The sequence below is a fragment of the Pleurodeles waltl genome, chromosome 6 (assembly GCF_031143425.1).
Source record: "Pleurodeles waltl isolate 20211129_DDA chromosome 6, aPleWal1.hap1.20221129, whole genome shotgun sequence".
Lineage (NCBI taxonomy): Eukaryota > Metazoa > Chordata > Amphibia > Caudata > Salamandridae > Pleurodeles > Pleurodeles waltl.
The window spans coordinates 782,563,668-782,591,107 of record NC_090445.1 but is presented as its reverse complement, the minus strand read 5'-3'; the positions used below and the strand labels follow the sequence as shown (position 1 = coordinate 782,591,107).

Genomic DNA, 27,440 nt, shown 5'->3' with positions numbered 1-27,440 from the left:
GTGAAGCTTTTCTAGTGACCTAGTGACCACTAAGTGCATTGAAAGACAGAATACTTGTGTTTAAATGAGGAGCTGTTTGCAATGCGGTGTTCATGGAAGTATAACTGAAAAGCTCCTGTGGGTGGGTCAAACACAGAAACGGAGGTAAGCAACTAATGGAAGCATGGCAACTGAGACTGACACTAAAGCCATCCAAACTTATGCATGGGTTGACTATGTGGAGTATGGTTTGCAATGCTATCTCCTGACGACAGCTGGATTAAGACAATAAAAAGTAAGATAAGGTTTAGAATCTAGTTGTCTTTGTTCAACAGTCAAGAACGCTATGAATAGATTACATTTTACTGAAGTGTTTTTAGTACATCAATAATTTTTATTACTGCACATAATGGTATTCTCCTTGAATACTGTGTTTTAAGTGTAGAATATCAACTACCTCAACATTCTGAAGGTAAGTATATAGTTAGTATAATATTCTTAACATTGCTTTTATGTACATTGAAGATATATATATATTGCCATGCTATGTAGTAAATCTACACATACTTGGATACACTTAACTTGATATAGTGGAGCTCGACATTCTCGATTCAGTATTTTAGTAGGGCAGTATTTTTCTACTCGATATTCTGAGATACAGCCGTTGTAACTCTAATAAAGTTGTGCAGGGCTTTGTACAAGTAATTAGTGAATCAAAAAAAAAGAGATAAGCAAAATATTTAATTTTAACATTTACATTATTTTAATAACCTTGGAAAAATGAAGCCTTGAAAATGACTCTCCTCCCCCAACATCCTTTTGTGCAGCATTTTCAAGCGCGCCCCAGACGGAGAGCTATTGAGAATGCAGGTCAGGTGCTGTAGCTGCCCAGAAGCCTGAGGTCACTGCGAGCCCACTCTGATTTCACCGTGGATGTTGTTAGGTTACAAAAACATCAGACTTAAGCGATCAAACTGTGATATTCTACAGCAGGCGTAATTTGGAAGCACGTTGCACTTACTTCCTGTTTATGTGACTGTTGTTGTCTGTGTGGCTAATGGATCTAATTTAGACCTTTCATTGCTCTCATAGCAGACATCTTTCTGCTAATCCACCGCACAGATCCTTCACCGCGACAGACATCTGAACAACTACAAAGTTCACGTGGCATTCACAAAGCTCACAGCCGTGGACCTGAGCCAGAATGTTCAATACAATTTGCCACACTTGAAAAGACCACGTCATTTGCATTTGATGTGCACAGAAATGCAACTCTGAACCAAACGCTATAATAACATTAATGCTAGCAGTAGGGAGTCATTCTGCTGTTCAGGGAGTTGGGAGTTTGGAGCCAAAGCTGGACGGACACAGGAGCAGAATATTCTAAATATGTGGGTGACATCACTCCAAACTAGGTCTTATGTAGGATAAAGTTATTTTTTATAGTTTCAAAAAAATGTGAATAGTTTAAAAATAATGGGTGTAGTTTAAAGTGTTTTAGGAAATACAAATGAGCACACTCCAAGCATGGTGAAAACATTCTGCGTTCCTAATTTGCAAGAAATATCAGTGGAACTGTTTAAAAGAAATATGCATAAATGTTTATGCTAAGATTTTCAAACATTGTTTACAATCTAGCGATAATGAATATGGCATTTGCTTATTGAAGAAGTAATACATGTAGGAGTCTGATGTACTCCCCTCTGTCACAAAGCAGAGATGAGCAATTTGCTCAATTAATGGTTTGTGAATGGGTATGCAGGTTGGGGGGCAACCCCTGGCTGCAGCATGGACCCGTAGTTCGTTAGAGGTAGCTTTGTGCCTTAAACTATTGTCAGAAACTTCACCTTACTTTTTAAAATTTGTTTGTTTGTACTTTAAAGTATTTGAAATTGCTTTTTAAATCACTGTTGTGCTCTTGTTCGTTTTGCCAGTCAGGCCACGCTGATTGGTGCTCCTCATTGGTTGGGGGTAACCTATTGCAAACCAGGTGGGCGGAGTCAGTTAGAGGTCCTGCCCTACATAACACTGGCTACAAAGCGTACGCTCAGCTTGTTAGAGGCACCTTTGTGCCATAAAATATTGCCAGAAACTGCACCTTACTTTTTAAAAATTGTTTATGTGCACTTTAAAATACTTGAAATTGCTTTTTAAATTGCCATTGTGCTCTTGTTAGTTTTGCTGGTCAGGACATGCTGATTGCACTCCTCATTGGTTTGGGGGAACCTATTGCAAACCAGGTGGGCAGACTCAGTTAGAGCTCCTGCCCTACAACACTGACTGCAGTGCGGACGAGCAGGTCACTAGAGGTAGCTTTGTGCCTTGAAATATTGCCAGAAACTCCACCTCACTTTTTTAAAATTGTTTATTTGCAAATTGAAATACTGGAAATTGCTTTTTAAATTGCATTTCCAAATTGAAATACTGAAAATTGCTTTTTAAATTGCCGTTGTGCTCTTGTTCGTTTTGCTGGTCAGGGTGCACTGACTGCGCTCATTGGTTGGGGGAACTATTGCAAACTAGGTGGGCAGAGTCAGTTAGAGCTCCTGCCCTACATATCACTGCCTGCAGCATGGACGTGGTGGTCGTTAGAGGTAGCTTCGTGCCTTAAAATATTGCCAGGACCTGCACCTTACTTTTTGAAAATTGTTTATTTGCTCTTTAAAATACTTGAAATCGTTTTTTAACTCAACGTGATGCTCTTGTTCATTTTACCGGTCAGGACGCGCTGACTGCACTCCTCATTGGTTGGGAGTAACCTATTGCAAAAACTGGCTGCAGCATGGAAGCGCAGCGGGAGCACCACTGGTGCGCTGAAGGTGCGTCAAATGCAAGCCCATTTGCCCCCTACCACTGCTGACCGGGGCCAGGGGCCAGCCACTGTGCCCGTACACTGGTCTATTCATCTGGTGATCTTAGAAATCTCATTTTAGGAAGTTATTATCTTGACCCATTTTTAAGCTCATTAAACCAGGTATCAATAATCAGAACTTATCGGTGATTCCATTGCCAAATCAGATTTTAAGTACCAACACTTCTGTAGGGAACAAGTCTAACTCTGCTCCTATTAATAAATCCACCTCTGCGCCTACTGATCAGAGCACTGATCACCTTAAAGTTATTTACCTTAACCTTGGATATTTCATATACATATCTCAGAATCTCCAGACATATTACTTATGACAGAAACCTGGTTGTCAGATTAATCTGCGCCTGATATCCTAGCGGCCATCCTTGAAAACCTTTCCCTTTGCTGCAGTTGTCAAAAAACTCCTAATATTTGACAAAGTTACTCCGATACTGATCCCTATGATGGATAACATTTTGATTAAATTAGATTCCCCCACCTCTCCCTTATTTGTCCTCATATATACACCCCCCAGATCAAATGAAGCAATTCCCTCAACTCTTGGTAGATTCGTTAGCCTTTTTGGCAATTAATCATGCAAAAATCCTTGTTCTTGAAGATTTAAATTACTGGGCGAATGAGAACATCAGCGCCCAAATGTCTATAGATTTAACTGACACATTAACCAGTCTTAAATTTGACCAACATGTGTTTGAACCCACACATATTAAAGGCCATACTTTAGACCAGGTTTGGTCTTCCAATTTAACAATATCCAACCTTACTGGCTTCCTTTGCATATGTTTGGACCAGCAGCTTATTACGTTTATTTTAAAAGACTTTTCCTAGTTGAAACCCCCCACATGCCTTGGTACCCTCTTTGGAAATTGATACTGTATACATATTACCTCACTTTGTGATGCATTGGCACACATACAATCCTACTGAGAACCTGGACAATCCGGAGGAAGCAGTAACAGTGGCCAGCAGCATCCATGCCCCTCTTTGGAAAACCAAACAAATTCAACGCCATGAAGCATCTAAACGGTTAAAGTTTGCAAAACTTGAACTTCGGCAACCAGAGCACAAATGGCAAAATTCTTATCTGCCTGAAAATAGGAAGGTCTTTGTCCAACGTTTACAAACCTATAGAAATTAATTTTACTGGCAAAATCCAGCTTTTTTCAAATAAAATTGTAAATTCAGAAAACAAAACTAAGGTAATCTCTGAGAACTATCCAAGCCGGACAGATCTCAAAATGTATGTAATGCCATGACCACATTTTTTATTGATAAAATAAAGGTGATAAAATACAGCATTCTCCCCTGTTCATTAACCACTGCATCGTCATAGGAAGACAGAAACTCCACGATACTCTTAGCTTTCCCTGAAATTAATAAAGATAATTTTATTGATATGGTCAAAGTTAAATAGCGTTCTCCAAATGATATCTGTCCGCAACAGATTTAAAAAAAAAAACTCTTTTCTTGCTTTCCCTATATAGCCATCTCTCTTCTCAATCAATCATTTAGGCAGTATAAGGTTCCTTACTCCTTTCAAGTGGCTGTTGTACACCCCATTCTAGAAAACCCAGGGAGGATCCAGCTGTTCTGAAAAATTATAGACCGATCTCATTACTCCCCTATTTGGCAAAACTATTAGAGACTCATGTTGCTCAGCATCTATGCTTCTTTTTGAAGGAGTCTAACTTCCTCAACCCCCATTAGGCTGGCTTTCATCCAACTCACTCTACAGAAACAGTCATTCTTTCTGTAATGGATGACATGCGGAAAGAAGCTGATAGAGGCATCACACAGGCACTGGTCTTGGTCCTATTAGCAGCCTTTGACACGGTCGACCATGCTATTCTGATCAACTGTACCAGGACCCCAGGCCTGCAGGGTACTGCCCTTAATTCTATTAAATACTTTCTTGTAGACCGTTCTCAATTAGTCTGCCTTTTCCCTTCTGTCCAATTAAACTGTGGCGTGCCTCATTGATCCTCCCTATCCCTTCTTCAGTCTTTATATTCACCCACTGACACACTCCCTCCAGAAGCAGAAGGTGAAAATATACAACTATGCTGATGATATGCAGCTGATTTTCACTGTTGTTAGTACCACAGAATAAACTCTGACAAAACTGAGATTGTTGTTAACAAGAATAAACTTCAACAATGGAACCCTGCCTTCTGGCCTTCTCAGATGGGCTCTTCCTCTACGCCTAAGAAAGTGTCAAAAGTCTTGGGATCCTCATTGATGAGGATTTCTCTGTGAACCCCAGATAAGAACAGTGACTTTTTCTTTATCCAGCTGTGAAAAAAATAGGAAAACCAGGAGATACATCACCTTTGAAGCTGTCATCCAAATAATCATTACCTTAGTGATGTCCCAGATAAACCATACTAATGCTCTCTATCTGGGACTCCCAATTGGACTAAGCCACAGGGTGCAAATAGCACAACATCAGGCAGCCCAAGTGGTTTTCCATCAGCCTAGATATTGCCACACTAAGCCTCTGATTGAAAAGCTATGTTGGCTTTGTGTAGCCGAGAGGACTATATTTAAAGCAGGCTGTATTATTTTTAAATCTCTTCATAATAAAAGTCCGGCCTTTATGGCCTCTAGAAATCAGCACTACACCCCCAAGCATCATCTTAGTTCAGCCTACTGGAACCTACTAAATGTTCCAGGAAGCAAAAGGAAGAATGGGGCAAGGTTCTCAGTGATCACTCCCCACGTTTGGGACACTCTACCCCCTGATATCAGATACACAGCCAACTTTGTGGGTTTCAGGAAATACTTCAAAACCTGGCTGTTTAAATAAGCTTATGACTAACTTTTATTGCTAGTTGAGACCTCTACTACCTAAGCACCAAGAGACCTTTTGTTTATGTACGCTCTATGAGAACCTTATAACATAAACTATGGATTAACAGTCAAATAGCAAAACATACATTCACAGGAGGTTGAAAAACATCTGGCCAAATGAATATTTAGTAGGCATATTGCCTTTCGTAATCCCCCTGAGATTGGCTGTACATGCAGGGATAGTGGTTTGCAAGGGACAACATACCTCGACCTCCATTCCTGCATCTACATCCCAAAACACGATTTTTTATGCAGCCTGTGCAGGTTAAAGGAACATTTGCTAGTTATTAGAAAATTGGTTACATTTGGTGCCCACTCACCGCCCTCCCCACCCCTACTTGGCTTCTCTCAGTTGCCCACAAGGCCACCTGACACAAGCTCTAAATTTGGAGCTGTTTCATGGGCTCACTTCCCTTTTGTGAGTCAGATATCTAGCATATGAAGTGTCAGTATTTGGCCAATGGTTTGTAGCCGCAGTCATGGTTGCAAATCATTAATATATGCCATTGTGAATCACAATTAGAAGAGGATGGATCTGCCATGCCTCCTCCTACTTGCGAGTTGTTATGAATCACCAAACCCCTTTTGCGAGTTGAGAACGCTATTGCGATTTGCAAAAGGGGTTTTGTACATTTCACAACACTCTTTTGCAGTTGTAAACCGTGTTATTTTGTGTTTCAGAGGGTTTGCAAATGCAAACGTTGTGTACATTGGACTCTTACTTTTTCTATATTTTAATGTTGCTGTTGCATGCAGTTTTTGCATATCTTCATGTTTAAAAGCAAGTACAGACTAGACGGCGGGGAAGCACAGTGCATACCATGCACCATTTGAATATTTCTGTTTATGTAGACGTAAAACCTCAACCCCTTGAAGTCCTAATAATAGTGGTTCTTAACATACAAGTGTGGTGTGCACAATGTGATAGCTTTTTTCTGTGTCACCAAACCAATGAAACAATTAGATCAGCCCCTCAAAAAGTCTTATGTGTTGAGTAGTGTCTACAGAACTTCCGGGTAGAATTGTGAGGAGTGGGAAAACGTTATATTTTAAAACATTTATGGAGCCGAATGGTAAAAATTGGTATTGCCTCATAGTACCTAAAGTATGCATGATGTTGTACACTCATGTCCTAATTTCGACGTAGGTTCCTATTTCAGTATATTTTAGGCACTTTTGAATTGCACATCAGTTTATTTCACTGTGGGGACGAGTTATGCCAATGAGCACCCAGGGTTCCGGGGAGGCGCACGCTGTTGTGTGGTGTGGCCTGGGCCAAAAAATCACTGAGGAGCCTCTGTCTGGAATGGGGTGAGCCGGGGAGGTGCAGTGTCTTACTGGAAGGCCAGGGTTCTCCTCTTCTTTGTGTCTGTGGAGCTCCTCCCAGTGGTGAGTGGGCAGGCTGAGGTAGGGCAGTTGTATCAGTGATGAGCCTGGGCAGTTGTATCATTGGTTTGAATGTTGCTGAGGCCTCATGTGGGCACAGCAGCTCAATTCTGTCTGCTGCTCTACCCCCTAGGACTCCTTCATATCCTTTTATGTGTCCATCTCCATGCTCTGCAGACCTCCATGGTGCTGCACGGGCCTCACCAAAGGTTGGTAGGTTTCAGTAAAACCTTAGAGGTCATGCCCCAAGCTATGAGTGAATATGAGACAGTGAAGTTGGAGCTTGGAAAGAAAGATTGTGTCAGTGGAGTAAGTGAAGAGGACTGGTTTAGAGGGATAGAGAGAATGTGGAGAGGTATGGGTGGTTGATAGATAAGTGGCAGAAGTGCAAATGAGAGGTGGGAATGTTAGGGTCATTCAAGAGCATGAGCGGACTCCTGCTTGGTACGGTTAGATTAGGTAAAGGTATGCCTCCTATATTTACACATTTTCAGGGGTCATTCACGTGCATTTCCCTGTGTAGTCAATTCAGACTTTACCTCACTTTAAACACTGAATGAACTGTGATTATAAAGCGTTACCATAGTATTTTTTAATGATTTATATTTTCTATAGCAGAATAATACACCATGCTCACTTTCACCTTGCTCCATTATCCTATCAAAATACAAGTCACTGTCGTTTTCCATATTGATAAATTGATGCAGCATTATCAGTTTTGTAAAAAACTACAAATAATTTGATTCATATTTTTAAAGTAAGAACTAACAAAGATTATCCATTTTCCGTGTCAAATGTTCTTTACGTAATATTAAAATCTGTAAATGTGTTTGTAAGGAGTGTTCTTCCATTCGAGGTGATATCTCTTATTCTTCTGTACTTCAGAACACCGAAGAGTTATATCCTGTTAGTACAAGTATTCCTCCTAGTTACTATTCCATGTCAGTGCTGTAAAATATCTAATCCCTAAATTAACAGACTGGGATTTATTCTTCTTGCAGGGGGAATTTTCAGAGCTTCTCTCTAAGATTTACACAACTAGATTTGGTCACTAAAGTCCTTGGGTTTGAGTCATGTCTGCCAAACGTTGTCATGTGGTCTTTGCTTAGTCACTATAGCTGTCAATGCAGGCGTTAAATAATAAGTGATGTGTCTGTACTTAGCACCTGGCTCTGCAGTAATATGGTTTACTTTAGGAAAGAAACGGTCAGCAGCTATATAGAATCATCACCCAGTGCTTTATTGGAAAAAACATCCCTCGCCTCCCTCCTACCCACACTCACCCAGGTGGCGCTGATATACAGAGCTAGAGCCCTACACATAATCCATAGAACTCTATAGATTAACATATTCTGTAATAGTAAAATCGTTTTTAGTAACCATTAGCAACAATGACACATTGGTCATCCATTTAGGAACGTCTACCACATACATGTTTCTGTCACCTTTTTGAATCTTTGCCACCCACAATCATTTCTCTTTCATTTCGTTATTACACATAAATATGATGCCTGTTTTTTCAAAGACTATGTCCAAGGGCCTGATTTAGAGTTTGGCGGATGGGTTACTTGTCAGGTGACTTGTCGGCTTCATTTGTCGTGACTGATAGCCCGTCCAATGTACTGCAATCTTTATAGGCTATTATGGGATTGTAATAAGGCAGACAGGTAACCCCCCTCCGCCAAAAACGAAATCAGGCCCTTAGTGTTTACAAAAAAACTAAAAGAAAATATTTGACAGTGATGGAAATACAGCTTGAAATATATGAAGCTGCCTAGCTAGCCATGACCAACAAATAAGAGGCAGACTGTAGGGGCATAGCATAGGACCCTGCAGCTCATGCAGCTTAGGTCCCTAACCCTTCCGGGGCCTCCAGACCGTTCAGACGGGCCCCACTCCGCCCAAGATCAATGATTATATGTAAGATATGGGAGACACAGGGGACCCTCTTCACATTGTGCAGGGTGTCCCTATCATTTTATATTAAGCCACTGGCAGAGTGCTTGGAGAATACAGACAGAGGGGGTAAAGAGTTATGAGTCAAGAAAGCTAGTATGAACCAGGGATACCGGCATGAGTTGGGGTCACCAATAAGGTAGAATTACCAGTATGGCAAAACTACCTGCTTGAAAGAGTGTGGCAAGTATATGGTGTGGTGACAAACACAAAACATAATCATGCGGAGAAACCAGTAAGAAGCAGGATGACCATTCAGAGGCAAACCTACTGATGTTGTTTGCCCGTATAAAACAAGATGGTCTTTATGGGCACAGCAGTGACAAAGCTTTAGATGTGAAAAATTCTCTGACATTGCCTGACATATATACCCACAGGGTTATGACGTCACTGACCTCTGTGGACACATGATCCCAAAGTCTATTTTAAAACATGTTCCTTACATGTAAGCATGTCCTTGAGCTACTTAAAGTGTCAATCACTTGAAATAATTCTTCTCAAGTGGCAACTGGTCTTCACCACTTAACATATCACCAACAACAACACACCCACAAGTTTGATGTAATTAAGAGCCTAAAAGACCCTTGTAGATTGGTTTAAAGTACTTACAGTACAAAAGGGTCATTCATGTTACTGGCAGTATTAAACATTACAGCATCAGTGCAGTGGCATGTGGCGTAAACAGCTATCCAAATCATGGGAACGTTGAATAATTTCATATCTGCTCATGAAATTAAAAAATATACTTTGCATTGTGAGGAAAATGTACCGTGTAAGTATGATAGCAAAAGTGTATTGTTTACTTTTGTTGTCTTACCTGACCTAGGTTTACTTCCACTTTAGGAAACTATCCCTAACACTGCGCTCATTCCGCACTCCTTTGTGCACAAATAGATGAACCAGTCCACAGTCACAGCAGACAAAATTCCTTCTTCCTTCACCTCAAAGGTCCAAACCATCAGGTTCTCTAGCTCTTCCCTGTATGTCCACCCCTGCCCCTCTCTTACTCTTCCCCTTCCACTCTACACCTTTCCTGATACCTCTCACGTAGAAATCATGCTCTTTTTCCTCACCATTCGTTCTAATAGAGCACAGTTTAACTACTTGACACCTTACAGAATCACAGATTTCTTCAAAATCTTACTTGTTAAAGGCTCTTTTTCATATGCATCTGCAAATTGCTCACTCTGGGCCAGATGCAGGAAGCCTTTTGCGCCTCGCAAATGGCGAAAAACACAGTTTGCGAGGCGCAAAAGGCTGAACGCAATGCAGAATCACATTTTGCGAGTCGGTACCAACTTGCAAAATGTGATTCCGACTCGCAAATAGGAAGGGGTGTTCCCTTCCTATTTGCGACCGCATCGCGATGTAGAGTTGCTTTGTGACCGCGAAAGCGGTCTCAAACCAACTCGCAGTTACCATCCACTTGAAGTGGATGGTAACTCATTCGCAAAAGGGAAGGGGTCCCCATGGGACCCCTTCCCCTTTGTGAATGCCACAAAAAAGTATTTTTCAGAGCAGGCAGTGGTCCTATGGACCACTGCCTACTCTGAAAAAAACAAAACTAAATGGTTTCTGTATTTTTTCTTTTTTGCAGCTCGTTTTCCTTTAAGGAAAACGGGCTGCAAAAAGAAAAAAAAAACTGCTTTATTTAAAAGCAGTCACAGACATGGTGGTCTGCTGTCTCCAGCAGGCCACCATCCCTGTGAGTGCCTAGACTCGCTATGGGGTCGCAAACTGCGACCCACCTCATTAATATTCATGAGGTGGGTCTTTGCGACCCCATAGCGAGTCGCAGAAGGTGTCTGAGACACCTTTCTGCATTTCATTTTGCGAGTTGCAAATTGCGAGTCACTAGTACTCGCAATTTGCAACTCGCAAAATGAAACCTACCTACATCTGGCCCTATGTGCCTTATGGTCAACACTATTTAGCATTTTCAAAAATTTGCAAAATCTGAGCCTTCGCAATTGCAAAATAGCTTTTAGGTATGTTCAAAACCCAAAATGTAATTCAGTAATGTGCTATGGAATTGCAAAACAGGTTTTGGCGCTATATACAGAATCGCAAACTGGGGGGGGATCACAAATCATTGATAGGTTACGACACCTTAAGGAGGTGGTAATCCAGTTGCAAACAGGAAGGGATCACCTTCCCCTTTGTCAATGTTGTAAAAAACATTTTTAGAAGTAGGCAGTGGTCATTAGGGCCACTGCTTACTCATAAAAAAACTTTTAGATACTTTTTCTTTTCATTTTTTAAACGCATCCCATTATTCTTTCAAGGAAACAGTCTGCGTTAAAAAAATATTGCTTTATTTAAAACCAGTCACAGACAGGGTGGCCTGATGGCCTCAGCAGCCCACCATCCCTGTGATGGCAGTGATTCGTAGTGGGTTGCACTTTATGACCTACCTCATGCATATTAATGAGGCTGGCCGAATTATGACCCCCTAAAAATCAGAATTTTGCGAGCCATCTTACTGGAACGTATGTTGGTTTGCAAAAGACCATTTAATTTGGTAAAAGCTGGTGTGCAAATTTTGACCACTTTTACTAATGCATTGTACGAACACACGGCCCTTGGTCCAAGTGCAATAACTTTTCCAAATGGATCATCTTTGAACTCTCTGAGCTCATCCTGACTAGCACATTCCCACACATCCTGCTAAGCCAACTCCCCTTCCATCTCCCTGCAAGCGAGCTTATCAATAAGACAGTAGCTTAGAATGCCTTCACACATGAACCTTGGAAGCAGGACCTTATCCTGTAGCTTCTTCTGTGACTACTTTGGAGACAACGCCAAAATACAACACATTATAAAAAACATTATTGACAAGAACAAGTCAATGTTGAATAAATAGCTGCCGGGATACCTGCAACATAAAAGATGGTGTCGTATGTTGTCTTTCCAGGATGTTTCCTGTGAAATGCCGTTTTTCTTTTCTTATTGTCTCTACTAGAGACACGAAGAAACACTCTAGTACCTTCTCCCAGCCTAGCTCCCCAACCTGCAATCCATGTGCATGCCCCAAACTGAGGCAGGTCTTCATCCTCTGCCTACCCTCTCCGTTTTGCATGCTGAGCATCCTCCTGATACTTTCTTCAGTGACTTGCGGCTTAGTCTGTCAAAAAAAAGAAATACAAGTACCCAGTGATTCTGCAAAATAGCAGACAAGTATGTTGCTGGTTTGCAGGAGACAAAGCAATATGATGCGCTTTGTGGAGTCAGAGAGGGTGTAGCCGCAGTCCAAGTGATTTCCTTATGAAAATCTATGTGTCATTCCTGTGTGACTGTCATGGCGAATAGAGAGACTTCAGGACATGGTGAATGTCCTAGGTTCTAAGATGGCCGGGGTAGAAACACACACATGTAGACTTCATAGGAAATTTAGAAATATCAGCACTTGATGGTGTACTGGGGTCGTGTTGCACAAAGTGGTCCAGGGGAGCAACAGGTTTTCATGCCTGTTTTTTGAGGCCCGAGAACATTTTGATATTCCAGAAAGGACCAGCAGATATTTGCACGGCACCTTCTATTGTATGGATGATGTTGGTGCACATTCTGCGCCTGTGTAGTGTTAATGGATTATTCCCCCAAATGCATTGGTGCACAGTTCTGCCTTCGTACCTGTGATACTGTATTACAGATGTGGGCACAAGGGCAAACAAGCAATTGGGAGGCCCACTGAGTGTGCACCACCTAGGAAGTGGCTCATAGTCAGCGCACTCCCGTGACGGCACCCTGCGTGAACTGGAGATGTGTTCCTTGGGACGCCCTCAGCATCCTTCCACAAGCGGTTGTAGTTACACAGAGAAAATATGTAGCACTGTTGTGCCAAGGGGTAAAAATGCATAACTCGGGTTTACACTTTACTCACCCACAATGTTATTGTGCAAAACATTTTTTTTGCGTGACGCTCCATTGCAAGCAGTGGCTTTCATGAGTTTTGTACTTGGGCGCAATCTTCAGTACACGTTTCTTCACCGAGGCAACCAGTGCACCATTTTGCATCAGTGCGAAATTTGTGTAATATGACCCCAAAAGGGCAACAGGTGGCTGTGCGTCTCAGAGCATCTCCATCTGTTGCCAAGAGCAGCTGGGCAAAGGAAGGCATGGGAGGAATTGAATTGCTATAACTTCCCCCTTAAACAATCACATATTGCTGTGAGACATTGTACAAAATAAAGTGTGACATTGAAGAGGTTGTAAAACGGTTGGTAGGTACTCTCAGAAGTTTGTCTTCCATTGCGAATCTAAACATATATTCTAAACAGTTGTCTTAAAACAAAATATCCTGATCTGACTGATGCAACTGTGATCTTGTAAATTTGGGTTTGAATTGCATTAAACGAATCAGAGATAGCTGAGCATCCAAGTGTTTCGTATTGTGTTAATTAAACACGTTTCTATTTTATTGCAGTGCTGCCAAGTTTCTGGAGGCCAACCCGTTCGCTGTCAACACCCATTTAGGTGGAGGGACGCCGAACCCACTGCTTCCATCCCCGGCCAGCGTACAGCTCGCTCAGTTACAAGCACAGCTTACGCTGCATAGGCTAAAATTGGCTCAGAACGCAGTCACTAGCAACTCAGCAGCTGCTACTGTCCTGAATCAAGTTCTCTCCAAAGTGGCCATGTCTCAACCTCTCTTTAATCCATTGCGGAATGCTGCCATGATCAGCCCGCCACATGGGCACACCGGCGCGCACCAGCTTGGACCCGGGCTACCCAACGCTCGGTTCCCATCAGGCGGAATACCCTTCCCTCCTCCAAGTACTGCAATGGCACCAATAGCCGCAGCCAGCATGGGGCAGGTTGGAAGCATGCCGAACAGCCAGAGCTCTGTCACCGTGCACTCTTTTGGGAATGCAATGCCTCATCCACCCAACCAGCAGGCGGTAGTGATGGGTTTGCATAAGCCTGGACCCATGCCTCCTGCGGGGGGTTTCTATGACTACAACAAGCCCAACCCACCTGGCGCGCCAGTGTACATAGTGGAAACAGACCAGTGCGACTTCATGAATAACATATCCCACTCAGGCTCTGTTGCAGGAACGACTGCTGAAGGTCATTATGTGATGTCTGGACAACCTAAACTTGACTGTCAACCTGGGTTTCAAAAGGACTTCTATCTGTCAAATTCCCATGGTCAGAATTCAGTTGTGGTGTCTTCTTCAGGATTTACCAGTAACCTAAGCTTGAAGGCGCATCAGCATGGAAGCCAGAAGCAACACCAGACTTCTGCCAACCAGTGGGACAATACAGTCAACTTCTCAGGCAAAAACAAGCCGGATCATATAGCCAGTTCTGTTGTGTGGCCACCAACAAGCCAGCCATATGAAGTAAGGAATGAGTTGTACAACCCTGAAGAGCCAACATCAGACACGAAATACAGTCCGTCACCTTTCAGTCAGTTCAACAACATCAACAAGCAGGGCTCCAGCAATTCCCAAGTGATTCAAAAGCAGGATCTAAACCAACAGGGATCCATGGCACAGCGCAGGCATTTACAGCCTCATGAGTTAAATGACTTCCATGGGATACCGCCCCTGCACCTTCCTCATGTCTGCACCATCTGTGATAAGAAGATCTTCAATCTAAAGGCAAGTTCTGGACTTCTTTATAGTCATAAGGCATGTATATCTTAGAATAAGTATAACAAAGAAAGCAGATTTGTACACTTTGCATGGCCAGCGACAGACTTTTTGTGCTATTGTGGAGTTTGTGTGTTCTTTTTAACGCGAATACATCAAATTACAACAATCACTTTGTGTATAATATTGAGACCATTTGGCTTAAAATGCTCCACTCACAAGTATTTTTTAAAATTCGTGCGCTAATAATCATTTCATTCTGCTTCAAACCCACCGGAAAAATCACGAAAATGTTAAAGGTTATTTATTCATCTTGATTACCTTTCACTTCTACGAAATTAATTTCTGCTTTAATATTTACTCGCAATATTTTCTCGTTAAAGTGTCTTTACTGCACCTTTACTACTGGTATACTTGTTTATTCTTTAATCTGTTGTTAGTCTCTCCTCACACATTACAAAGTTCCCTTAAAATGCCTCAGGCTACCATGTGTTGCTGTGTAAACGCAAACATGCCTTTGCCTTGGTAGTCGCGGCACATCCCAGCTTTACTTACTTTACATAGCACAGACGTTATTTATTGGTTAACATATGTAAAGGATGACTCTATCCCTGCATGGAAGCGGATGTTGTTATAGCAAGGGATTTGTAGCCGCCACGTGAGGATACATAAGCATGCAGGTAAGTGTTCAAGGGTAACTGAGGACGAACAGCGTGCACCATTACACACAAGGGCAACGACGCTTGGAAACAAACGTCTCATGTTAGGAAAGGGCTACCAAAAAGATTGTATTTAAGATGGCGTCAGCTCATTGAGGGTCTAGGAGGCTAATCTATTATTAAGGATCGGGGTTTTTACAAGAACGGTAGAATAGTGTAGTTTTGTTTAATGTATCTGTTATAACTGTAGTGCATGTCAATCACCTTGCAAACAAAAAAACATCAGAGCAGTTCACAGATAACATTTTTATTGTAGCAGGAACATCTCAAACATGGAGTGTTGTTGATAGGACAGAGCGGTGATGATCGATCATGACTAGGGGGTGTTACATGCAAACAGAAGAGTAGGAGACAGCACGGCTGTATATTTGCACTCTGTTTTCCTTAAGTTTATTTGCATTACACGAATGCACACATTTACAGTTGGGAGCACAGTGAGAGGTCAGGGCATTTCATACATTTTGACATACTGAGCCCTGTGATATACTCGCGCAGCTGTACCGGCCGTATGAAGTTGAATGAGGGTCTGCTACGGCAGCCTGGCGGAAGCCTCCGTGATAGGCATTAAGAGACCTAGATTCAGAAAATACTTGTTCTTGGCTCAGAGCGGCCTGGCCTTGTGCGGGGTGGTACATTTTATTTTTATGTTCCTCTTTCCTGGTTCAGAAGTGCAACTGTACTTGGCTGCCGTTGGTGGGGGCGGTGTTAATGATAAGGGTCCGATGTTCTTTAGAAAACGGATCCTTATCTATGCCCCCTCCCGAAGTCTGAGATCTTCCTCCTTCCGACATGTTAATATCTTTCGGTTCAAGAGAGCTTGGGGAGCCAATTCCTTCTCTACCAAGGCCGCCCGCCTTTGGAATGATCTTCCCTCTGAGCTTCGTTATGAACCCTCAGAGCAGCTTTTTAGGACGAAACTCAAAACAATCCTTTTTTATCTTCCTTGTCTCTGGCAGTAGTCATGTTATGTTAGCGCTGGGATGCCCAAGGGTAACTATGCGCTTTATAAGTTCTTAAACTTAATGCAGTCACAACAGAGTGAGGGGGTCTGAAGATTCCAGGGTGGATTGTTAAGGAAGACCCTTTGTGGGCAAATTACTCTTCTGGGTACCCGACTTCCTCAGGAAATTTGGGCCAGGAGCATATCTATCAATGCCTCAGCAAGTGCAGTGTCACTGGACCCATAAACTGTAAAACTGTAAACTTCACACTTGTATAGCGCACTACTCACCCATTAGGGTCTCAAGGCACTGTACACATACCACTATGGAACCCCTCCTGGCTTTTCCATGTGAGGAGTGGGCACCCCCAGGGTGAAGCCAGGCATCCAAGCTCTGTTGGGGCTGTTGTGGTAATTAAGCAAGCTATTGCCCAGAGTGGGACCCATTAATTAGATTAGGCACCGAGGCGAGAATTATCTGGTCCAAGGGAATTGAGCCCAAGCCCTGCCAAGGCAGGACTTGAACCCTGGTCCTGAGCCAGTCTCTGCTTCAGGGTTTGCTGCTCTAACCATTGTGCCACAATTTTCCACCCATGGCTGTGAGGGACCCACTGCAGACCGATGATATTTGCATTTTGCTACCAAAAGGAGGGCTGCGGTTGTCCCTTTCCTTGTTGGCACTGGGGCTCAGGGCACCTTAGATAGGCCAATGTTTGGCCCTTTAGTAATGCAAAGTGAACCTCTATCAGGACTTAACTGACCATCTGTTTGTTATTGTTTCCTACAGAGAAACACTATTAAGAGAGATGTAGATTGATTTGTTTTTGCCTTTTATATCTTCAAGTTCTCTTGTCCATTTTGAACAATAAGCCTGCTTCTGTGACTGACACAATCCTTGTTCAGATATTTTGTAGGACTGAACACTTTTATTGGCATCCTACATGCACAAAGCTATGCACGTATCTCAAATAGTGTCCAATCATAGGCGACCTGAAGGTGAGATGAGAGCTAGAGTATTTTAACGCATCAGAATCGCCTTTCAAAGTGCCAAAAGATCTCACGTTGTCCTGTGTCAGATGTGAGATTAGGGCTTCACTTTCTACTGCTTTTAGTTGTGCACCTGTGATCAAAAGACAAACATACAAGTGCACAAATAAGGAAGGAAAAGGATAGAAGGACTTATTTTTTTGATAAAGGCTATGCAAGACCACGTAGCAGAATATTTCTCAATTGCACAACGAATACGGGAACCACAACAAACCGTGTGGAACGCTGCCTGATGGCTGCATTTTCTGGTGAAATATTTGTATCAATAAATGGGTTACATTTGGTGATAATAGAGCTTAATGGGTTTTTAGTGTTGCTAGATTTCACTTCCCCAGGAGTTGCATCACATGTGATTTGTACTGTGGAGCAGAAGAGAAAGCCTTTTCTCTGGGCTTCAGGTGGGGTGTTTTCAAGGTCCTGGTACACATGACATCCACTAGAGAACACATATATGGGGAATCAAGCACCAAGGTTTGGAAGAAAAGATAGTGATAGAGCAATAATGAGAGGGTCACATGGATTGAGAGTGTGTCAGAGACAGGGATCTATTTAGACTTTGTGTAGCCACATTCTCCATCCAGACTAAAACCCATCCACGCTCCTGCCTCCTCAGTCAGAGGTGGATCCTGGGCCGAGTCTGGATAATAGTGGGCTAGTAGGGATCACTGGTAATGGAGTGCAAATGGTGTTGTGATGATGTTCCTTAAATGCCAGGTGGTCCAAGAGCGCCCCCTAGAAAGCATCAGTTGCTTGTGGACACCACATCCACTAGTAATACTCCAGGCCTCTGAGGAATTCCTGGGATTCCAAAGCACTACTGAGAGGACTGTATTTATAATGCAAATAGCAACTCTTCAAGTATGTACAGCAGAGAATTGGGGAAGCCCATGAGGATCACAGTAATCATTAGGATTACATTCTTTTGCATGTGCATGCTCCACTTAAAAGCATTCAAGCTTCACCTACAAGTGTGCATGCTGTGAAAAAGATTTTCAACCTGCAATGTCATTGGGGTCAAAGAGTGTGTGATGTCACTTCTGTTACTCATGAGTATTGGTGATTTGGTGACTGGACATGTGAGAGTTAGGGCAACAGGGTAGGAAGAGACAAAGAGGGCAGATGAGTAGCAGGATAATATATATGGCCATGGATTAATGTAATTTATATTCACAAAACCTAATATATACATGATATTAATCCCAGTACTCCCCTCTGAGTGCTCTGCTGTTTAGTCAAAAGGTACAACTATTTGTTGATTAAGCGTGCAATTCCAGAGTGTCCTCTGTTCCATGGATAATGGCATGAATCTACAGCAAGCTATTCTTTGGAGAGGTATAATCCCCCAGTGCACTGCATACTGGTGTTGCAATTGCTCTTACTCTCCCTAACGTGATGTCAGTCCTATGATGTCCACAATCAAAGGAATCAAATGCCTAAAACATTGGTTTTATGCAATCTGGGGTGATTGACAGGATGTCCTGTTTTATCCAGTAGTTAATGCATAACTCTGTTTATACACTGATATCCAGTCTAAGCATGTGGAGACTCTGTGAACATCCCAAGACGAAAGAGTGGAAGCCGTGTCAGGGACAAGAGACAGATCTTCCACTTAGACTTCTGTACATATTGGAGGGAGATGACCAGTCATTCCATCTGATGAAGGTCCCGGCCAGGGTCTGAAATGCGTAGGTGTAAAGTGAAATTTACAATTGAATGGTCAGTGACAGTTGTCAGTGTAAAAATATAAATATGAATAGACTGATGGATAATTGAAAACAGCCTTTCAAATAGCCCAGTTTGCAAAAAAGCAAACTAAAACACGTGATTCCTTTGGTTCTGTAGTTCGTAGGACCAAATAAGAAATGGAGTTGCAGCACTAATATGCACTGAACTAGGGACCTGCACCCCTCCCAGTGACAGACTAGAGAAGATTCACAACCCCCAGATTAAAAGTTGGAATGTTACTGACCTACGTTTGTGTATATGCTTTCAGCAAACTACCGACTGTCATTAATTTCTCAAACTTCCACTAGTTCTCCGAGGAAGCTGTGACTTTCACAGATTCCCAAAAGAACTCATTTGCACAGCATTCTATGCATACGAATTTGCACCTGTGAAACTTCATGCTAAAATGCATTTGCTAAACTGTTTATGTTTCTGAATGGGAAGAAACCTGTTCCTTTACCCATCAGTAGTTCTGGGAACATTCCAAAGACATTCCCATGATGAAAATGGATTTAACCCTGCCCTTGTCAGGAAACTATATACTTAAACGCCAATACTGATAGATCAGAAAGGACAGAAACAAAGAGTTACCCACATGGAGGGAGAGAGGAATACATACTGGAGAACACTTTCAAATAGTGAGAATGAGTGCATACGTCCTTTTGAAGATTTGAAAGTGTGCCATGCATAAATGCAGTGTAATGTTGGTAGTGTCAAATAGCTTGGCGTAGCATAAATCATAGTCTTGCATTGCATACAGTAACAAACCATAACATAGTATAACATACAACACAGTAAGGCACAGCATAGCAAAGACGATCATAGTATAACATTATTTTCTGGAACCTTATCTTTTCCAAATTGACATTCACTACCAGTTCAGAAGATTCCAAAAGGCACATATTTTCACTTAATGCCTTTTGTTCACTTCACATCACAGCGCAGCGGTTATTGTGTACGGAGGTCACTTACTCGCATATTGGCATCGCAAAAGCATGCTAAACATACAGGACCTGATTCGCAAAAAACTTTCTGTACGGACTTTTAAAAAGGTGTGTACGTGGCCTGATCACAAGTGCAAGGTCATGTTTGATATCACAGGACATGGATTTACACTTGTACTCTCTCTACTCTAGTGCAGTATTAATTAGAGGTTTCTCGGTGTTCTTTGCCCCCAACCACCCTTTTACTCATTCTCCCAGCTTCCCATATTAACCTTGTCAGTCCACCAGCGATTGTTCATAACTCTTTGCTGCTCTCTATGGACTACCCTAGACCTCTCTGTGTACACCGCCTCCCTTTATTCTCCCACATCCTCATTCAGCTTTCACTCACATTTTGTGATAACTGTCAGATTGTTTTGCTTTTCTATTTCTTCTGCAGCCCGTGTATGAACTAGTGTCTACCCCCTCGCTAGTATTTATCTACTAATACCTTCCATCTTGCTTTCCCTGCAGTTCACACCCCCATACCCACATCTATTTTATACCTGCCTTCCCCTATACCTTACGCCACTTCCTTCTTCTTTTTTATTAATCGTTTTGTTCAGCTTTTAACATTTCTTAATCCTAGACACATACATTTCAAACCTTAAGTTCAAATCTTCGATTAAGTTGTCGAGACATTTATCATCTTAATTTTATATTTCATAGTAAACACAACTGTTGTATCATTATTTTCATCCCTGATCCCCAACCTATTGAGCTCTTGAATTCCTAATTTGTCATACGTTCTCCTTTCTTTCTAAATCTTCTAAGCTTTGCTGTAATGGGCAGTTCCTCCTCCAATGCCCACTCTGACATATCCTTCTTCCATAGTTTCTGTTTCGGTGCTTTTTTGCTTTTTCAAATATTGCGATCTGGTGTTTTGCAACACCATTCGAAGAGACACAAGTTTTGTTTTCATGTGTCATGTCTGTTCACAGGACACACATGTAACACACAGTTTAATTGATTTTTTTTCTGGTAGTGATACGGTTGCTCTACACAAACATTCCATGAGTGGCTAACACATTTCCTCGACCCAGGGGCACTCCTAGACAAGAAGCAAAAATCCAGCTATTTTTATGGGGTGGGGGTAGGGGGGAGGGGGAGGAGGTATGTTCTATGTACATTACATAACTGTGTTAATTTAAACCTGCCATTAGTCATTACCCACTCAGAAGTGTTTATCCATCAACTCATTTGTCCGGGCTTGCCTAGCATACGACAATTCTTCCTGTCGTTATTGTCTTAAGGCTGCATATGTGTTTGTAATCAACCTCCCCCAATAGGGTTTAGTATTATTGCCATTGTGTGCGTTATAGGTGGGCGTGTGGAAAGGGGGTCCATAGTTCTCTTATTTCTCTTCCAATACATGCTATTCTAGCATGTTCCAAAAACTGTCCCCTCCACTCTCTATACATGTCCTGTGCCACTGTGAAGGTGATGAATCTGTTATTAATACATCAACCGCTGTTTAACATCGTCCCCGTGTCCATTCCTTACTAACATTTCTTTTGCCACGTTATTGATTTGACTGATGGCCAATAACAGCATATCTGCTGCAAATGGAGGGTGTCTTAAAACTTTTTTCACCACCTTTTCCTGGTAATTGGTACTTGGTGAACTATGTATGGATATTCTTTTGGAGCATTATTTCCAGTTACCATTTATTTTTGCCGTGTTCCCCGAGGAAAAGTCAACTTCAAAAACGAGTTTCCCCATTTTAACTGGTCATCAAACCAGTCAGTTGCATGGTTGCATGGTGCAGCTTGATAGCTGCATAATATTTTAATAAGTGAAGTTATCCCAATCCATCATGCTCCCAAGTCACAATTCTGCACCCTCCTCCCCAGACAAGTAATCGCATTAGGGGAGCCTGGTTCCCTAAATGTTTTCATTGTTATAGGCCTCATTGAGTCGTGCAGCATGTAAAGACAGCAGTGAGGGAACACCTGGGGAAATTCTTCCCGTAACTGCCCATAGGACGGTATTCTACAAAACTGACCAAACTACATAAATTAGTTAGTACATTACCCATAGTTTCTTTATATTGCTTATTTACATCAAAAGTGACATAGACCCCTAAATATGTGACACTATAAAAATTTTGTAACATGCCTAGAGCTGGGAGCCTTTCAGTATATTTTCCTCTAAGAGTCCCCTGTGGAAACAATTTGATTTTTCTTTGTATTCTACAAGAGCAATATTTCCCCAAAGACATCAGCCTACAGTAGTAAAACCAGAATTGATTGCTTGGGATTGTTTATGTATGACAGCATATCGTCTGTACGGATGCAAAGTGGGACCTATGCATCACCTTCAGTCCCCAATTTGCCATATTATATTTTAATCTGCCCGTCAGTAGTTCAGGTAATAATATTGGGAAAAGAGGGCAACCTTGTTGTTGGCTTTCTCCAATGCCCAACTTTCAGATATTATACCACCAGTTTTTACCTTGGCTCTTGAGCTAATATATAGCAATTTAACCAAGTTTAAGTGTAGCACAGGACAAATTCCAGCTGCTCTAATACCCACCACAAATATTCCCATGTTACTTTGTCAGTGCACATTCAACATTAAGGCCGTAATTACAACTTCGGCGGACAGAAAAGGCTGTCCGCCAAAGTCCCGCAGTCAGGTTACTGCAAGTGCGGTCCCCTTCCCGCAACCCCTATTATGAGTTCCCAGTGGGAAACAGCCCACAACATTGACGCTGGTTCATAATAGAGCCGGCGGCAATGTTGCGTGCATAGGGTGCATCAGCACCTGTCTCGCTTTTCACTGTCTGCAAAGCATGGGCAGTGCAGGGGCTCTCATGGGGCCCCTGCACCCCGTCTCTGCCAACCTTTACATGGTGGGGCTACCGCCATGTAATCACCGGTGGAGAAGGGACTCGTAATCCCCAGGGCAGCGCTGCCCTGGCGGATTAGGACCACCAGCACTGCCAGCCCCTCCAGTGGAGGAGAAGTGGCTGTGCTGGCGGTCCAACCGTGGTGCAACTGCCACGGTCGTAATGTGGCTGTTGGACTGTCTCATTGGCAGCGCTCTGACCGCCACCGCGGCCTTGGCGATCTTAAGACCACCGGGGTCGTAATGAGGCCCCAAAAAGTGTGCTTTGGGAAATGTTATTGCATCATGGGCATAATACACAAATATTGCTCTCCTCTGATTATTAGGAATGTGTCTAACTGAGATAAAGCAACGCCCATCTTCATGAACTAACCAGCTAGCCACTTTTGTGAGTCTGTTAGCCAATACTTTGCTTAATGGTTAAATAATCTGTATTTAGCCCTAATAATGTGTAACAATGAAAATTCATTTGTATCTCTATCTGATTTGGGGATCATATTAGTCAGTGCCTCTTTTGTATACGAGGGGTAAACATTGCTTAGTGCGAGCTTCCTCAACGACTGCCAGTAAATTATCCACCACCTATCCCAACAGCATGTGACACAGATCTTCATTGCTGCCTGGTGTTTTGTTTTACTTTTTTCATTTCCTCTAATGCATTTGTAAGTTCATTTCCTGTAAGGGTGTCTTCTAGATCTTCCATCTGCTCTTTCGTCAGTCCGGGGAGTCTCAAAGAAGTTAAATATGCAGCAGATCTTTACTAGTCTACTGTGTGTGTTTGCTTGCATACTCTTGACATGCTTTCCTCAAGCATATAATTAAAAACGTCCTGGGTATCTATATTTTCTCCTTTGCATTTTCTTAAAGTATGGAAGTGCAGATACTCATTTTGGAGTTGCCAAGCCAGAAATTTCCTCCTAGATTTGTTTCCCTGTCTATCCGATCTTTGTCTATACGTTGCATGGACATGTCTTTTTGTGTCTATCAGTAGTGGAGTTTAGTGTGGAGCTTGTTCATTTGCTTTTTCCAGTTCTTGTAATAATTTATCCTTTTCCCCCAATGTGCATTCCACTTGCATTTTGGTGCTGTATAACTATCACATACATTCATTCATCTCTCAGACACCTAAGGAGCTTCCCAATCAACTGCTGTACTTCCCGCAGTTTCCCAGTTGTGTTCCAGCCAGGGCGTTTTTAATAAATATACAACTATGTTCTATAATATGTTTATTACTATATGGTTCTATCCTAAATTTCCATGTTGGAATTTGCACTCTTAATCACGTTAGTGATATTGTAATGTTTGATGAAGATTGGTCTGACAGAAATCTGTTACCATATGTCAAATCATTCAAAGGCTAGATAGATTGAACTCTTATTAACAATAAGAGTGCAATCTATCTAGCCTTTGAATTATTTTTGACCTCATCTCTCATCTTTTCCTGCCACGACTATATCTCTCTGTTAGTCTCTTTTAACTCTCTAACCTTAACAAAATGTGCTTCTTTATTACCTTGCCAGCTATTAAACATGGTATTTAGAAATTCATTTCCTCATTTCCTCTACCACTCCTCCTTCGGTGTTTTGGCTAGTTTACCCATCTTCTCTTTCAAATACTCCTTGCATTGAAAACTTTATAGTTACTGCTTCCTCATCTGGCTCCTCATGTGTGGTTGCTCTAAACTCTGTTTTCATTTATTTGTTTACACATCTACCCACCAGGTTCTTTCTTTCTTTTCTTCAATTTTCACCTCCATTTATATTTCGCTCACTCGCCCAAATTATTTTGGTTTTGTTCTTGTTTTTTGTGCCTGTCTACTACATTCAATAAAATCTCTAAAACTTTGCATCTCATTTCTCTCAACAGTCATTTTTTTCCGAATGAAACCTTTGTGCATTGATTGAGACACCTTTAACACATGTTTTTATATTTTACCACATATTTATATCGTTTTTACTATTTTGTGTTTGTTGCTTTAGCTCAAGGGCTACGAATTTAAATAAATAAGAAAATATATCCTTTGACGTTTCTATAAAAAACCATACATGCTTAATTCAGTAAGAACGTTCAGTGAGGTAGGTAGTTGCATTGATATCTGTGGGTGAAATGGAAGTTACAGCTTCGAATGCTGGCAGGCAAGGCTAAGCTTTCCATTATTTTGAGGCCTCTAAAATGAGTAACATTATGTTTATAATTTTAATACGAGTAATGTGCCGCACTTAGGTAATCTTAAAAACATTTATAGCTAATCATCTAAAAACATGCCATTATTGACTGATTTTGTTTTCCTTTGTGCATTATGAGAAGACAACCTGACTTAATTTCACACAACAGATTCAGTATCCATCTTCTGTGAATATGGCGCGGTAATGGCTTTCTGTTTTCTGACTGAGTGCTTCTTATTTGAGTCAAGGTCCATGATATGAAATGAAACCCCGCCTGCAATGTGCAACTGGGAAGCCAAGTGTCGCCGCACCTGTGCTCCGACATCACAGCAGGGGTGGTGATTCATTCAGACTTATTTTTGAAATTACTAGAGCTACAAAGCTGACGTCCCCACTTAGTGACCTCGTAATGAATTAAGTGTAACATGATCACATTTTAGAATGGGAGACTTGCCACATACAATTAACGAATATCCAAAAGAGGTCTAGGATTAAAATTTGGTCTGGTCCAGAGGAGTGTTCAGTTTTGAAGCACAGTCCCTTGTGTCCCTTGCACTGCGTGCTCTGCAGCAATAATTAAAAAGACAAACAAGACAATGCTGGTGTAACCACAATTTAAGAGGTTGTGCACACAGCTTGATTTAATTGACATTTGACTGTATGGTATTCAAAAGTATCTTACAAATTATACATCCCACCAAAGTATTATCACGAGAATATAGTGAGTTTCCTTGTGCAGCAGACTACAATAGAGTGATGCAAATTAACTAGGAGCTCAATCAAAATGTAATAAAAAATAAAAAAAAGATTTGCCTAAACAAATGCCTCCATAACGTACGTAATCACCTAAATTAGGGTCAGTGTTAATTAACTTCAACCATGTGTACATCAATATTTTGAATATAGACTCAGTTGTATTATCAACAGAAGGCATGCACAAAAATATGCATGAACTGGTGTAATGTGTAACTCAACGGTATTGTGAACAGTCCCTCGAGCAACAAAGTTAGCTTTTCCAAGTTGCAAAAGCCTTTCAAAGAAACTTATGAAAACACTGGGAAAAACAAAGCATTCATTCCTAAATTTTAGGAGCGTACAAAGTTTGGCGCTTAGTATGGCACTTAGGGTCATATTTACAAACGTTCCAAACAGCACAGCAAGTGAATTTGCTGCACCCTGTTATTTGAAAGCGAGAAGGCAGAACTGCACCATATTTACAAAAAATGTAGGTCAAGATTGTGTTTGTTCTGGAAGGGATACCTCCATGCACAAAAACTATTTTGCAGGACACATGGAAAGAGGAAGTAACAAGGAGAAATAAAAGTATTTCTCATTGTTATGCCAGCTTCGGGTAATTGCACAATGTTGGAGAAAACACATTTTTACAAGTCCTTGTAAATATGGGGTTGAGTCATTATACGTGGGAATACCCGTGCTTCACCCATGTTTTGCCTACCTGATGCAAGGTAACGCAAGACAGCCCTGTTGGCTCTCTGCTGTTACAGCTTTTTCTACAAAGCCACGCAAATCATGCTTTACATGGCTTTGTAAATTCCAAGATTTATTTTGCATGAGGCTTGCCAGAAAAATATGATCCAACCCTGATGCAAAATCTTAGTAAATCTGGGCTCTAGTCTTAGAGGTAATTGAGGCTGCAATCAGGCATCTATGGTGTTGGTTATCTGAACTGCCTTTGCATTCGGCACCATCCCCTTATCAACTAACTAAAGCCATTATGTTACTTGTCATTGACAGTGATATGAAAATGATACCTTTTGTGGGTAATTCACAGATATTTCACTCTGTAAAATGTTCATGGAATCATGAGACATGCTACAAAGTCAATTCTTGGGGGTGGTGTCCGTAAATGAAAACTCACTGCAGTATAATATCAAGATAAGTGATATTTTCTATTTACTCCCACCTTATCAGCTAATAAAAACTGATGGCTGCTTTCCACTTTTACCTGCCTTTTTTGACATCCACACTTTCCAGTTCAACCATGTGAATTCTGGGGGTACGTTTAGAAGACAAAATGTCCAAAATATCATACATAAGTGTCACAGCACACACATTTATGCTCAAATCCACAATCGTGAGATTCAGTACCATAGCCTTACAATTTCATGAAAACTATGGCGTAGTCAGCTATCAATTGAAAGCTAAACTACATCACACTACTGTACCAATATAGAAAGTCAAGCAGAGTTATAGAGACTGTCAGTATCATGTTCAATAACAAATCAGTTTGAGTGCGAAGGAGATTACTCCATTGAAATCTCTCCTTCTAAATTGTACTGTCTTTATAATTTAAGTTATTTTCCATTATACTGAAGTGAATAAAAAAGTGATGGGTGGGGTACTTGAATTGATCTCA

At 41.6% G+C, this 27,440-nt stretch overlaps 1 protein-coding gene across 5 annotated transcripts in view; it reads left to right on the top strand.

Moving 5' to 3' along the window:
• RBM20 (RNA binding motif protein 20) overlaps positions 1-27,440 on the top strand; it is a 341,194-nt gene that overhangs the window by 205,879 nt on the left and 107,875 nt on the right. For all 5 annotated transcript variants that reach the window (XM_069239404.1, XM_069239405.1, XM_069239403.1 and 2 more), the window contains one exon: positions 13,464-14,643. In XM_069239404.1, the coding sequence (XP_069095505.1) occupies positions 13,464-14,643 (1,180 nt within the window). The remainder of the gene's footprint in view (positions 1-13,463; positions 14,644-27,440) is intronic.